General features: G+C 44.7%; 1 protein-coding gene across 2 annotated transcripts in view; it reads left to right on the top strand.

The window, feature by feature from the left end:
* The window catches only part of LOC110493904 (alpha-1-syntrophin), a 78,753-nt gene extending 71,514 nt beyond the window's left edge, over positions 1-7,239 (top strand). The window contains exon 8 of one of the 2 annotated variants that reach the window (XM_021568493.2): positions 5,526-7,239. In XM_021568493.2, coding sequence (XP_021424168.2) covers positions 5,526-5,604 — 79 coding nt within the window. In that variant the 3' untranslated portion in view covers positions 5,605-7,239. The remainder of the gene's footprint in view (positions 1-5,525) is intronic. The other variant, XM_021568494.2, reaches the window with a different exon arrangement.
* Positions 7,240-14,452: the final 7,213 nt, after the last annotated feature.

Below are 14,452 nucleotides of genomic sequence, written 5' to 3' on the forward strand. Positions count from 1 at the left end.
CGCTGGAAGTGGACCCCACTCAATGACAGTTTTAATCCCCCTCCTAAACGTCCCTAAATAGGTTACCCACCACAATGATAACATGGGACAGAGGGACAGCTCGGGACAGAGGTAACTCGGGACAGATGGGTAGCTCAGCACTGAGAGGAAGCTCAGCACTGAGAAGAAGCTCAGCACTGAGAAGAAGCTCAGCACTGAGAGGAAGCCCAGGCAGGTAGTAGAAACTACCAGAACCTGGCTGGCTGGCGGTTTCAGCAGATCCTGGTCGACTAGCAGATCTGGGAGAATCTGGTCGACTGGCGGATCTGGGAGAATCTGGTCGACTGGCGGATCTGGGAGAATCTGGTCGACTGGCGGATCTGGGAGAATCTGGTCGACTGGCGGATCTGGGAGAATCTGGTCGACTGGCGGATCTGGGAGAATCTGGTCGACTGGCGGATCTGGGAGAATCTGGTCGACTGGCGGATCTGGGAGAATCTGGTCGACTGGCGGATCTGGGAGAATCTGGTCGACTGGCGGATCTGGGAGAATCTGGTCGACTGGCGGATCTGGGAGAATCTGGTCGACTGGCGGATCTGGGAGAATCTGGTCGACTGGCGGATCTGGGAGAGTCTGGTCGACTGGCGGATCTGGGAGAGTCTGGACGACTGACAGATCTGGAAGAGTCTGGACGACTGACAGATCTGGAAGAGTCTGGACGACTGACAGATCTGGAAGAGTCTGGACGACTGGCAGATCTGGAAGAGTCTGGACGACTGGCAGATCTGGAAGAGTCTGGTCGACTGGCAGATCTGGAAGAGTCTGGTCGACTGGCAGATCTGGAAGAGTCTGGTCGACTGGCAGATCTGGAAGAGTCTGGTCGACTGGCAGATCTGGAAGAGTCTGGACGACTGGCAGATCTGGAAGAGTCTGGACGACTGGCAGATCTGGAAGAGTCTGGACGACTGGCAGATCTGGAAGAGTCTGGACGACTGGCAGATCTGGAAGAGTCTGGACGACTGGCAGATCTGGAAGAGTCTGGACGACTGGCAGATCTGGAAGAGTCTGGACGACTGGCAGATCTGGAAGAGTCTGGACGACTGGCAGATCTGGAAGAGTCTGGACGACTGGCAGATCTGGAAGAGTCTGGACGACTGGCAGATCTGGAAGAGTCTGGACGACTGGCAGATCTGGAAGAGTCTGGACGACTGGCAGATCTGGAAGAGTCTGGACGACTGGCAGATCTGGAAGAGTCTGGTCGACCGGCAGATCTGGCTGCTCCTTGCTGACTGGCTGCTCAATGCTGACTGGCAGCTCTGGCTGCTCCATGCTGACTGGCAGCTCCATGCCGACTGGCAGCTCTGGCTGCTCCATGCTGACTGGCTGCTCCATGCTGACTGGCGGCTCTGGCTGCTCCATACTGACTGGCAGCTCCATGCCGACTGGCAGCTCTGGCTGCTCCATGCTGACTGGCTGCTCCATGCTGACTGGCGGCTCTGGCTGCTCCATACTGACTGGCAGCTCCATGCCGACTGGCAGCTCCATGCCGACTGGCAGCTCTGGCTGCTCCATGCTGACTGGCTGCTCCATGCTGACTGGCGGCCCTGGCTGCTCCATGCTAACTGGCAGCTCTGGCGGCTCCTTGCAGACTGGCAGCTCCATGCAGACTGACAGCTCCTTGCAGGCTGGCAGCTCCTTGCAGGCTGGCAGCTCCTTGCAGGCTGGCAGCTCCTTGCAGGCTGGCAGCTCCTTGCAGGCTGGCAGCTCCTTGCAGGCTGGCAGCTCTTTGCAGGCTGGCAGCTCTTTGCAGACTGGCAGCTCTTTGCAGACTGGCAGCTCTTTGCAGACTGGCAGCTCTGGCTGCTTCATGTAGACTGACAGCTCTGGCTGCTCCTTGCAAACTGACAGCTCGGGCTGCTTCATGCAGACGGACAGCTCAGGCTGCTCCATGCAGACTGACAGCTCAGGCTGCTCCATGCAGACTGACAGCTCCTTGCAGGCTGGCAGCTCCTTGCAGACTGGCCGCTCCTTGCAGGCTGGCAGCTCCTTGCAGGCTGGCAGCTCCTTGCAGGCTGGCAGCTCCTTGCAGGCTGGCAGCTTTAGCGGCATCCTGCATACAGGCAGCTCCTTGCAGACTGGCAGCTCCTTGCAGACTGGCAGCTCCTTGCAGACTGGCAGCTCTGGCTGCTTCATGTAGACTGACAGTTCTGGCTGCTCCTTGCAAACTGACAGCTCAGGCTGCTCCATGCAGACGGACAGCTCAGGCTGCTCCATGCAGACTGACAGCTCCTTGCAGACTGGCAGCTCGGGCTGCTTCATGCAGACTGGCAGTTCTGGCTGCGCTGAACAGGCGGGAGACTCCGACAGCGCAGGAGAGGAGAGAGGCTCCGGCTGCGCTGAACAGGCGGGAGATTCCGGCAGCGCAGGAGAGCAGAAAGGCTCTGGCTGCGCTGAACAGGCGGGAGAGCAGAAAGGCTCTGGCTGCGCTGAACAGGCGGGAGACTCCGGCAGCGCAGGAGAGTAGAAAGGCTCTGGCTGCGCTGAATAGTCGGGAGACTCCGATAGCGCAGTAGAGAAGAGAGGCTCTGGCTGCGCTGAACAGGCGGGAGACTCCGGCAGCGCAGGAGAGGAGAAAAGCTCTGGCTGTGCTGAACAGGCAGGAGACTCCGATAGCGCATGAGATGAGAGAGGCTCTGGCTGCGCTGAACAGGCGAGGCGCACTGTAGGCCTGATGCATAGTGCTGGCACAGGACGTGCAAGGCTAGGGATGGGCACAGGAGGCCTGATGCGTGAGACTGGAACCAACTTCACCAGCCGACTAAAACGGACCTCAGGACGAGTATGGAGCGCTAACCCAGGTGCCATCAAATCCCTGACACGTTCCGTCAGGCGAATTCTATGCAAAATGCACCAACACAGCAACTCCCTCATTTCTCTCTCCTCCAATTTCCCCATTAACTCCTTCACAGTCTCTGTTTCACTCACCTCCAACACCGGCTCTGGTTCTGGTCTCCTCCTTGGCTCCTCACGATAAACAGGGAGAGTTGGCTCAGGTCTGGCTCCTGACTCTGCCACACTCTCCCTGAGCCCCCCCCCAAGAAATTTTTGGGGCTGACTATGGGGCCTCCGTCCGCGCCGCCTTACTTGCTTCGCAAACTCCAGTCTCCTATATCCTTCCGCGCACTGCTCCATCGAATCCCAGGCGGGCTCCGGCACTCTCCCTGGGTCGGCCGCCCACCTGTCGATCTCCTCCCAAGTCGTATACTCCATACTGCACTCCTCTTTGGGCTGCTCCTGTTGTTTCTTCTCCCGCTGCACCTTTGGGCGGCTACACTCCCCTGGTTTAGCCCAGGGTCCTCTCCCGTCAAGGATTTCCTCCCATGTCCAGAAATCCTTATTGCGCATCTCCTCGCGCTGCTCCTGCCTGTTGACACGCTGCTTGGTCCTTTTGTGGTGGGTGATTCTGTCACGGTTTTCTGTATGTGAAGGAGAGTCGGACCAAAATGCGGCGTGTAGATTACGATCCATGTTTATTGACTATAGCAACACGAATCTAAATACAAACAGTGCAAAATAATAAACGTAATGAAAACCGAAACAGCCTAAACTGGTGCAAACTAACACTAAGGACAGGAACAATCACCCACAAACACACAGTGAAACCCAGGCTACCTAAATATGGTTCCCAATCAGAGACAATGACGAACACCTGCCTCTGACTGAGAACCATATCAGGCTGAACATAGAAATAGACAAACAAGACATGAAACATAGAATACCCACTCAGATCACACCCTGACCAATCAAAACATAGAAAATACAAAGTAAACTATGGTCAGGGCGTGACAGTTTTGTTGTTCAGTCGTTTCATTCTCAACCAGGATTTCTATGGAACACCTTTTGGGTTTTTGCTATCAAAAAAGATACATGTCAAATAACACTATTTGATGTGTCAAATAACACAACATAATCTGTTTCAGTAGCTAGCTAACTATATAGCTAGGTGTCATCTAAAATAACCCTAATTTATGAGACAGTTCTTATTTGATTTATGGTGGTCGGACCCATCTATGTGAAGCTAGCAATAAGGATTAGCCACAATAGTGGACTTTGCGGTTAGCCTTCAAAATAAAAGTATTCTACTATTTGAATTAATTTGCATCACTGCCAATGACATACTTTTATTTTGAAGGCAGACCGCAAATTCCACTATTGTGCCTAATCCTTCTTGTGGCTAGCTTCACAACACATAACCCGCTCTGGTCGGGTCGAGCCTCACTAGCCAGATGAAGCTAGCTGGCTGCTTATAACGTTAGCTTTTGGCAACCAAGCTAATAATAACTCACAAGGATTCATAAATCATTGCTATGAATAATGAAAATGACTGCAGTTTCTACTTGTCATTGTTTTCAGGTTGGTTGTATTGGTGCTAGCTAGGTACCAAGCTAAAGCTAGCTACCCCAGAAGTTGCGGTCGAACAAATTATGCTTTATTACCAATGCGGTATTCTAAACACATCGTTTGTGGCCAGTGTTTGCTTGTTTGCAGACTTTTTTGCACAGCTTTGACAGCGCTACTGTATCTTTTTTGACACACAAAGACCCAAACGGCGTTCCATATGTCATATGTCTTTTTTTATATATATTTTTTTTTAAATTATTATATATATTTTTTTCCCCCGTATGTCGTGAAGCTAATAGCAGTGACTCTATTACTGTGTAACTCCGGTAGGGCAACATCTGAAAAATAGCGCACCTAGTAGTGTCGGCAAAAGCCAACATCACCTACTACAAAGAACGATTGATTGTCAAGGGCAATGAATTCCATTTTCTTGGCTTTAATGGATTTCACCTTTGAGTTGTCTCGCTGAAAATGTCTTACTTTTTCAAATGACTGCTCAACATGTTGACTGCTCGATCCACACAGCAGACATTGTGTGGGCTAGGTTAGGAATGCTGTGTTGCACGTGTAGTGCAACATTTTACGTGGCGTTATTACGTCATGTTATATAGGTATGCACGGTATCTTTGACATCGGTTTTTAACATCAGCGTTACACTAGACATCGTTCAACTAGTTCACCGATATATCGCGCATCCCTAGAATATATGTGTATTTGGATGGTTTTCTTTCATTGATCCCTATTCTGAACCCCTCCTATATATAGAGTCTTTCGAGAAAATTCTAATTAAAGTTACTCCGTATTTAAAGGGATGACTTTAGATACATGTACTGAAAACCCTATTGAATGAAAACTTCATGAGAAAATCTGTTGATCAGCAAGTGGGAGGGTTTTCAGGGGTTGAATTCAATTTATTCAGTGTGTGCAAGTTGCTGCACCTGCAAAGCCTGTTATGCACCTGCATAAAGTAAGTCTGAATACCAACTATTGAAACGTGTAAAAAGGAAATAGATTTCCTAAGTCTGAATCGGGCCCATGATGAACCCCATTTTCAAACCCCCAAAAACATTTCAATATAGAGTAAACTTTTCAACTTCTCTCTCCCCCTTCTTTCTCTCTCTTACCCTCCCTTCCCTCTCCTGCAGCAACTGGACCTCCACTCCTGTCCCAAGACCATGGTGTTCATCATCCACTCCTTCCTCTCCGCTAAGGTCAAGCGGCTAGGCTTGTTAGCATGATGATAACATTTTAACCTCCCCACCCACCCTGAAAAACCACCGAACCACCCATGCGTATTTACACGCAGCCACGACTAACGTTAGGAGGATGTGACGTCACTGCAGAGGATATGATGTCACGGCTCTGTTTCAAACCTCACCAAACTCTTACCAAGGGCCACTGTTGGTCAGAATCAAAGTGGAAAGCGAGTGGATTGAAGACATACTGTACCTGCAATAATGATGCTTTCAAAGGTCCTTATCAGTCGTAAGGGCAACATCTGTCCTAAGAGGATATTAACTTACGAGAGCCAAACTTACACTTATGACAGCCTACATAGCACTGTTGCCAAGCTCAAGGGGCTAAATGTTTGAATTGTATTTGTTTCATGGGTCATAGCATGTCCATTGTCATAAGTGATAAGTCAATTGATATAACCTCTCACGAGTGGTTATAACAGGCACCATTGATTTTACAACGGCTTCAAAAAAAAGTTACACAATTTAAAACTGTTACATGCACTGTTGACTGATTGTGTTGAACTATTCAGAGGGTTTACTGTTTGGCCATAACATTTTTTGGGAAACATTATTTTAAGTCTGCTTTTAGAGCAGTTTTCCAAGTACCGATTCAGATACATTTTGAGTGCAGCGAAAAGCCTTTTGACTCTGCATTTCTTTAGTAGGTTCATAAATGTTTCCCGTAACCAATATCAACATGAAGATAACTTCAAATGTGCTTTCTGACATATTGTTTAACACCTAAATCCAGACATTTGGAAACAGGTATCAAACGGATTGTTGCCACTGTAATTTCACTTAACAAAAAGCTCCACCCTCCAACTAACTGGAATGACTTTATGCATACGATTACTATGCATTTATAGATACAGTATATACAGAATTTGACGCGTTATCATTTCTGTCGATGGAGTGCATACTACGACCCCTTTTGATTTAGGAAGTTGTCCCTCAAAACTAGATCCTTTTCACTTTGAGGAAAGATCGATGGAATGGTTCTCCCATAGGTATAACCAGCCATATAGGTGTATGTAACTGTATAGTATACGTATATGTATGTATTTGGCTCTGGGTATAACATTATCAATGAATACATTGAAAGTGTTTCCTATTAAAAGAGTTATCAGAGTATATGCTACAGGTACTGAGTTGTGTTTATATTTAAACCTCTAAGTCCTTACAAAGCTAGTTGAATACACATTATGTTCTCTTCTTAACAACTACAGCCAAAATCGCTGATGCATTTGAAAGATATAAGCTTGTTGGGGACTCATGATGCAGTTTTTATACAGTGTTAGTCCTTTTGTTAGGTGTGTGCATTTACAGAAGTCAAACCAACTTAAAATGAACAGAAATGGGGTCTATAGTTTACATGACCATGTATGTGTTCAATTACCCCCATTTCTTTTGTGTCAACAGACTATTCACTACCCGTGGCCTTTGCTCTACAATGCTAAACAAACCTATATTAATATATATTTCAAACTAAAACTTGTTTGCTTTCAATAAGAAACATTTATTGTATATTCTTATTTAAACAAAAAGGTGTGCCTTGCAGGGTTGTTTGTATATAAAAGTGTAATAAACTTTGATTGTTAACTTTTACAGGGTTTTATTGGTAGATCTCTAGGTATCAGTTTGATTAACAAGTTGCATATGTAATAGGGACCCCGCCCACAAAAGTGCAGTAACTGGAGTGTACTGTGTTATTTTGGAAGCTTTGCTTTCCTAATAACTTCAGTGTGCTTGCAGTTGAAGTATAACTGGGTCATTCCATGAATAGCGTACGTTCTGCTTCCCTTTGATATTTTAAGTAGACATTTTTTCACAGATTTTTAAGCCTGTTATGTTAAGTGAAGGGCCCTTTAATATAGACCATATGGAGAAAAAAAAAATCAATCTGACTTTGCTAATGTGCCAAATATCTGCATCCCTCGTCGTGTTTTTCAGACTTCTAGGAACATTTTAACCCACTTAATTGGCACTTACTATAATATTTTTTTTTTAACCCCTTGAGTTAGGAAAACATGTTTTTTATGAAGTTGAACATGTGTTCTTTATGACAGAATGTTACAATTAGGTGAAATTAATAGGTTTTTTGGACCAAGTTTCACTACCCGAAAGGTACTCTATTGGTGGATTCTACTGCATTGTATTGTAGTTAAACTTCTTCTAACTGCAGTTATATACTGCAAATTAAGCATACTGCACAACAGAAAAACAGTGTTATTTTGGACACAGTACTTGCAGTATAGTGTACTGCAGTTATACTGCACTGTAACTGCAATCTTCTTTCGTAAAAGGAACGTACGGGCAACCCAGGATGGGAACCCCAGCCCACTTCATACCCGCAAATCAACATTTTTACATGCCATCAAATGAACTATCAATGTAGTCCTCATTGGATGGCCATGGCTTCTTTCTCTTCCAAAAATGTACCATGGTAGTACATAGAGCTGGTCGATGGGGCCAAAAAGAGCTGGGAGATAGAGCCAAAAAGAGCTGGGAGATAGGGACAAAAATCCATAATGTGATAAATTGCCTGGATTGATGCGAAAGTGATGAATAGAACGATAAGTTTATAACAATGTGCACCACATTTTTTAATATGTTTTATTATCCTTCAAAACTACTACTACTATTTTATTGGTTGTAGCCATCAAAAAGGGGTCCACGGCCCCAAACAGATTGAGAACCGGTGGTCTAGTAGTGTAGTGTACCCGATTTAAAATCTTTGGATGTGAATAGGGTATGGTGAGAAGAATGTAGTCTGACACCTTGAAGATAAGGTTTAAAATAATGTTTATCTGGTGCTTCTCTCTTCGATACAGTTGTCAGTTGTCTCGCTCTCTCTCATTCAACTAACTAGGCTACTAAATAGCCAACATACCAAACAATTTGTAAAAAGCTATTGAAAAAAAAAAAAAAAGTATCTCAAATACATTTTCATCATGTCATTTTCATAATTCTAAACATATCCCTAACAACCGCAAGTTACAATGTTTCCCTTTGTTTACACTCTCTGTGTGAACCTTCGTTGGAGTCCTCTGTTTCTATGCTAATAGGTTTTTATAAATGAATTCAACTATCAAAACGTCATTAAAAAAAGTACAACAATAATATTACTACCCTCCGCTTAACTCGGTGTTTCCTATCCTATGATTTATAACTCGCTCACCGCAAAGAAGTTGTATAACACACTGTATTACTTATACAACTGGTATAAGGACCGGACATGAGACAGGAGTAGAAATTAACGTGGGTGTTGTGTAATGCATTTCACAGGACAAGACATGCCAAACATTCCAATGTACTTAAGTAGAAGGGACAAAGTAGAATAGCAATACACAACATATTCCTCCCCCTTTACTTTTGATGCCTCATAAGGAAAAAGTAAATATTCACTGTTTTGCATGTTATTTTCTTTATAGTCTTTATCTTTAAGTAAAACATTTTTTTTTTACCAGAACAGTTCTCCTAATGTAACAATGAAACTTTTCAGTATGACCTCTCCTGAACTAGGGAAAGAGGGTAGAATGCCTCAGTTCTCACTTAACCCTGGGTTGTATTCTGCCCTCATGTCGGAGGTTAGTCTCTAAACTAAATGTTCAATCTTTCAGGGGGTCATCTTTCTCTTGCAGGCTAATGACGACGTACAGGTGAGTCTAAAGTCACATTGTATGGCCAGACTAGGGTACAACAGCACCCCGAGTAGGCACTGACTGTTTCAAGTGATATCTGTTCGAGAACATCGATAGTAACATGTTTTCACAACAAAACATATTTCATTAAACTGTTGACAATCCCTCTCTTTCTGTGCTCGAGAAAGGAATGAGGGAGAAAGAGGAGGAGATGAAAACGCACAGTGGTGAGATATTCTGTAGCTAAGGTAATGCATCGACCTATTAATTCTGAAAATATAAAAAATACCCTATTACTAGGCTATTCAAAATCAAATGCAAATTCACTATAATTCTAGGCTGACTGCAAGCCGCCCTGCACAATCAATGAGCCAATAGCATTGCCTAGGTCTATACGTTCTCTCCCAGACTCCTGGATAGAAAGTTTGGTGGGTAGCACAAGTTAACCAGTCCATCCAGTATGCATAATAATATAGTCCACACTTAATTAAGGTGATTACTAGAATTTATTAAATGTTGAAGTATAGGCTAGACCAATTATGTAACAGAACATCTTAAATCTGTTAAATGTTTAATTTTTACTGCCATGCGTAATATGCGGTAGGCAATTAGGCTATGTATTGTATAAGGGCACAATCATTATTTAAATTCATAATAAAATGATCGGGCTTGGCCTTCATATATAGGCCTATACGTATGCATGTTTGGATGTTTTGAATGAATCACCACTTCAGAAAGTGCTGTCCATTTTGCTGTGTTAGGCTTTGAAACAAGATCCACAATGACCATGTTTCCCACTCAGTTTCAACCTGTTGTTGAACTTCTTTCTTCAAATTGATCGATCACGGTGAGATGAGTTTTAAAAACATGATGCCGTTTTAATGATAAGTGTGTGTGATGTGATTTTCATTGCATTTGCATTGATGTCAGAGCGGTTAGAGGAACAATAGAGCGCTGAGTACCAGGCCATTAGCAACCTGACGGTCGTTAGCGGGTTGGGTCATACCAACACATGTCCAGAGTGCATAAGAGGAGATTACCGTGACAAAATGTTACTGCGGTCATGACTCATGACTGCCAGTGTGGCAGTAATACGGTCATGTCGTTAGCGGGTTGGGTCATACCAACACATGTCCAGAGTGCATAAGAGGAGATTACCGTGACAAAATGTTACTGCGGTCATGACTCATGACTGCCAGTGTGGCAAAAATACAGTCATAGTGCTGACTTTATGTGCTGGATTCCGTTTGCTTCCTTGAATGACAGGAACTCTTCAGACAACAATTGGGGGCCATTATCGCTAACACTCCTGACTGAAGATTGACCGCAGTTCTTTGATGGCTCTCTCAGCTGAAGTGCTCTTCATCACTTTGACCTCAGGCCATTTGCTGTTTGTGTCGACTACGATTTCAAAATAATATATACCGTATATATTTACAAAAAAATATATATTTTGGAGATTGGAAATGAGGAATACAATTACACCGATAGAAGCCGCAATCTATCTGCAATATAAAAGCTGATCTTCCCCCTAAAAAAAATACATCAAATAAAAATAACAGAATGTCCTCAGTGGACCTGTATAGTCTCTGTGGACTCGCTGCCACTCGCTCTGGGAAGCTCTGGGAAGCTCCATGGGTGTAGCGACGCTAGCTTAGGCATGTTCCTCATAATTTGACATTGCACAACATGACTTATAGCCTCGTCTTCGATAGCTGCGCTCAAGCCTTGCCACCAAAAGTAGCTGCAATGCAATCTCCTTCATTGGCACCATGCCGAAGTGCCCTGAATGGACTTCTTCACATACAGTGGTGCAAAAAAGTATTTAGTCAGCCACAAATTGTGCAAGTTCTCCCACTTAACAAGATAAGAGAGGCCTGTAATTTTCATCATAGGTACACTTCAACTATGACAGACAAAATGAGAAAAAAAAATCCAGAAAATCACATTGTAGGATTTTGAATGAATTTATTAGCAAATTATGGTGGAAAATAAGTATTTGGTCACCTACAAACAAGCAAGATTTCTGGCTCTCACAGACCTGTAACTTCTTCTTTACGAGGCTCCTCTGTCCTCCACTCATTACCTGTATTAATGGCACCTGTTTGAACTTGAACTTGATAACGAGCATCCGGACTGAACTGTCAGCTCGTTTTTGCTCACCGGGTAAGGCTGTCCAACAGCTCCCGTCCTTTCCCACAATTGACAATGTCCATGACAACAGACGTCACTGGATCAGTGCAGGTGAACTTCTTCACTTGGGCTGACGTAACCGGGGTGTTCATCACTTCCTTGAAGTGGAAGATTTCAGCCTGGGAGTGTTCTGTGTGGTGTGCGACAGGTAAGGGAAGCCTTGGGAGGCCGTCTGCATTGCAGTGATGCTTAGACATTCTCTACTTGATGTTGTACTGGTGAGCAGATATCAGTGAGGCCCATCATGTCATGCGGCTGGCTGCAAGCGACAGAATGCTGGTGTGGGGACCAAAGATGGAAGTAAGGGGTCTATGGTCTGTCAGCAGTGTGAATCGCCGTCCAAACAGAAACTGCTGGAATGTTTTAACTCCGAACACGATGGCGTGCATAATTGGTCCCGGCTCTCATGATGGCATGATGTGTGAGACAACAGCACCAACACATAAGGTGATGCATCACATGCCAACTGTAATGGCAAGTTGGGGTTGAAGTGGGTTAGGGCCTCTGACTAAGCTAAGGCTGTTTTCACTTGAAGGCCTCCTCACTATCTGTCCACTTCCACAGTTTGTACATGCAGTGGCTTTGGCATGTTAGCTAAGTTCGGCACAAACTTTGCGTAATATGTCAGTAGTCCTAAGAATGATCTCAGCCGATTCACAGTAAGAGCTTCCATGATGGCGCCTTATGGAGCCCCGAACTGTCGATGACGTGGCCCAGGTACTCAACGGAAGGCCGGAAAAACTCACATTTGTCCTTCCGGACCCTCAATCCGTACCCTTCCAGTCTCTGTAGTGTAGCGTCAAGGTTTCTCAGGTGCTCCTGCTCGTCTTTGCCAGTGATGAGTAGATTATCGAGGTAAAATTGGACCCTGGTGAGCCCTCTCTCCGTATCTGGTCCATAGCTCTCTGAAACAAGGCTGGAGCTGAGGTGATTCCAAAAGGAAGCCTCCGGTACCTGTACAGTCCTAATTGAGTCACTATGGTCAACAGTTATTGTGACTCTTGGTCAACATGCATCTGTAGATAGGCCTGACATAAGTCTATCTTACTGAATTTGTGTCCTCCAGCTAAACCAGAAATGAGGTCATCAATGAGGGGTAATGGATATTTCTCAGCAGGGTTAACGGTGACTTTGAAGTCGCCACAGAGTCTGAGGGCTCCGTCTTTTTTCAGGAGTGGAACGGCGGGTGTAGCCCATTCACTAACACCTCCTGGATCCAATGCTCCACTCCTAACTAGTTTGTCTAGCTCACTTTAAACTTTGTGTTTTATGGCGAATGGCTCTGGCTATGAAGCATTTTGACTTGCTGTCTGTCTGGTTTTACGGTCAGTTTTAACATTTATGTCCTTTATACTGCCAAGTTTTCTATTGAACACAGCGTGTTGCTTCAATATCCCTTGTAGGTTTGAATTATACAAGTTTCATGTCCGTTTGATCTGTTCCAGCCAGGTTTGTCCTAACAAAGCTGGATGGTTGCCTCTCATGATGTTGGGTGGTAGATTTAACTTCTGTTTGTTGAGCTCCGTGTCCACATTGTCTGAAATGGGCAAAATATGCAAATATTCTTCCACTTAAGACAGGGTATCACTTTGTTCACCCTCTGTGTGCTCCATTTTATGCACTTTCTTTTTGTACTTCCTGAAGTCACTTTTCTTTTGTTCAGTACTTTTGTTTGATTGTGTCTTTTGAGTTTTGTGACCCTTTTTGCCACAACTTCTGCAGTCTTTCCACCAACACTTCTGCGCTTGGCGACCAGGGACCTCATTTATAACCATTGCATAAATTTCACCCGAAATATATGCGTGCTCCATTGCAGAAAAGTCTGCTCATGTACAAAAACATTGATATTATAAACTTGCTGCACAGTCCATACATTCGCATGTTTCCGATATAAATCAACACCTGTGGTAAAACTCCTGAACGTGCATTAAAACAACACCGGGAAAACACCTCCATTCACCTTTTATGCTGTCAATAATGCCCTTTATTTGCTGTATATTTGGGAGCTATTGGGATTAGGTCATGGCATGCAAAAGACAAATTGTTGTTCAATATTTAGTTTATCAATAGATTATTGGGTTTCAATGTCCTGCCTTGGTATAGGCTCTGGGATTAAATAGGCAATGATGTTGCACTCCTATCGCATGCACAGAAATACTGTAACCTACATAAACGACCAGTCTAGTTACTGTGTTGGCAAAATGTTTTAATCTAATCTAATGTTTTAATCCCCCATTTGCACAAAATACTTACTTGCAATACAATATCTCAACCATTAGCAGATGTGCATGCGCATGGTCTAGGGTTGGGCGGTATCCCGATTTTCACATCATCATATCATCCTTCTCTCACCCTGGGATTTCAGTTCACAAGGGGCCGCCAAAAAAATCACAAAAAAGGGTGTCTATTAGCAAAAGCTAGCAAAATTAGCACAAGTAATAGCGAATTTCCATAGAGGCTGCTAGCTACATATGCTATCGAGCGCAAATGAAAATAAAGGAATTGCAAATACAGTCAATCCAGCTCAAAGTTATACGTATATAGTTAGGATCTACCAAATGTAATTTTTGGTGAGTATGGACATTTACAAATCAAATCTAATTTTATTTGTCACATGCGCCGAATACAACCAAGAGGGGCCCCCGTGTTGAGGATCTGCATGGCAGATGTGTTTTTGCCTACCCTTACCACCTGGGGGCGGCCAGTCCAGGATCCAGTTGCAGAGGGAGGTGTTTAGTCCCACGGTCCTTAGTTTAGTGATGAGCTTTGTGGGCACTATGGTGTTGAACACTGAGCTGTAGTCAATGAACAGCATTCTCACATAGGTATTCCTTTTGTCCAGCTGGGAAAGGGCAGTGTAGAGTGTGATAGCATCATCTTTTGGGGCGGTATGTGAATTGGAGGGGGACGAGGGTTTCCGGGATGATGGTGTTGAAGTGAGACCAGCCTTTCAAAGCACTACCGACGTGAGTGCTACGGGGCGGTATTCATTTAGGCAGG

Source organism: Oncorhynchus mykiss, chromosome 17, assembly GCF_013265735.2.
Source record: "Oncorhynchus mykiss isolate Arlee chromosome 17, USDA_OmykA_1.1, whole genome shotgun sequence".
NCBI lineage: Eukaryota > Metazoa > Chordata > Actinopteri > Salmoniformes > Salmonidae > Oncorhynchus > Oncorhynchus mykiss.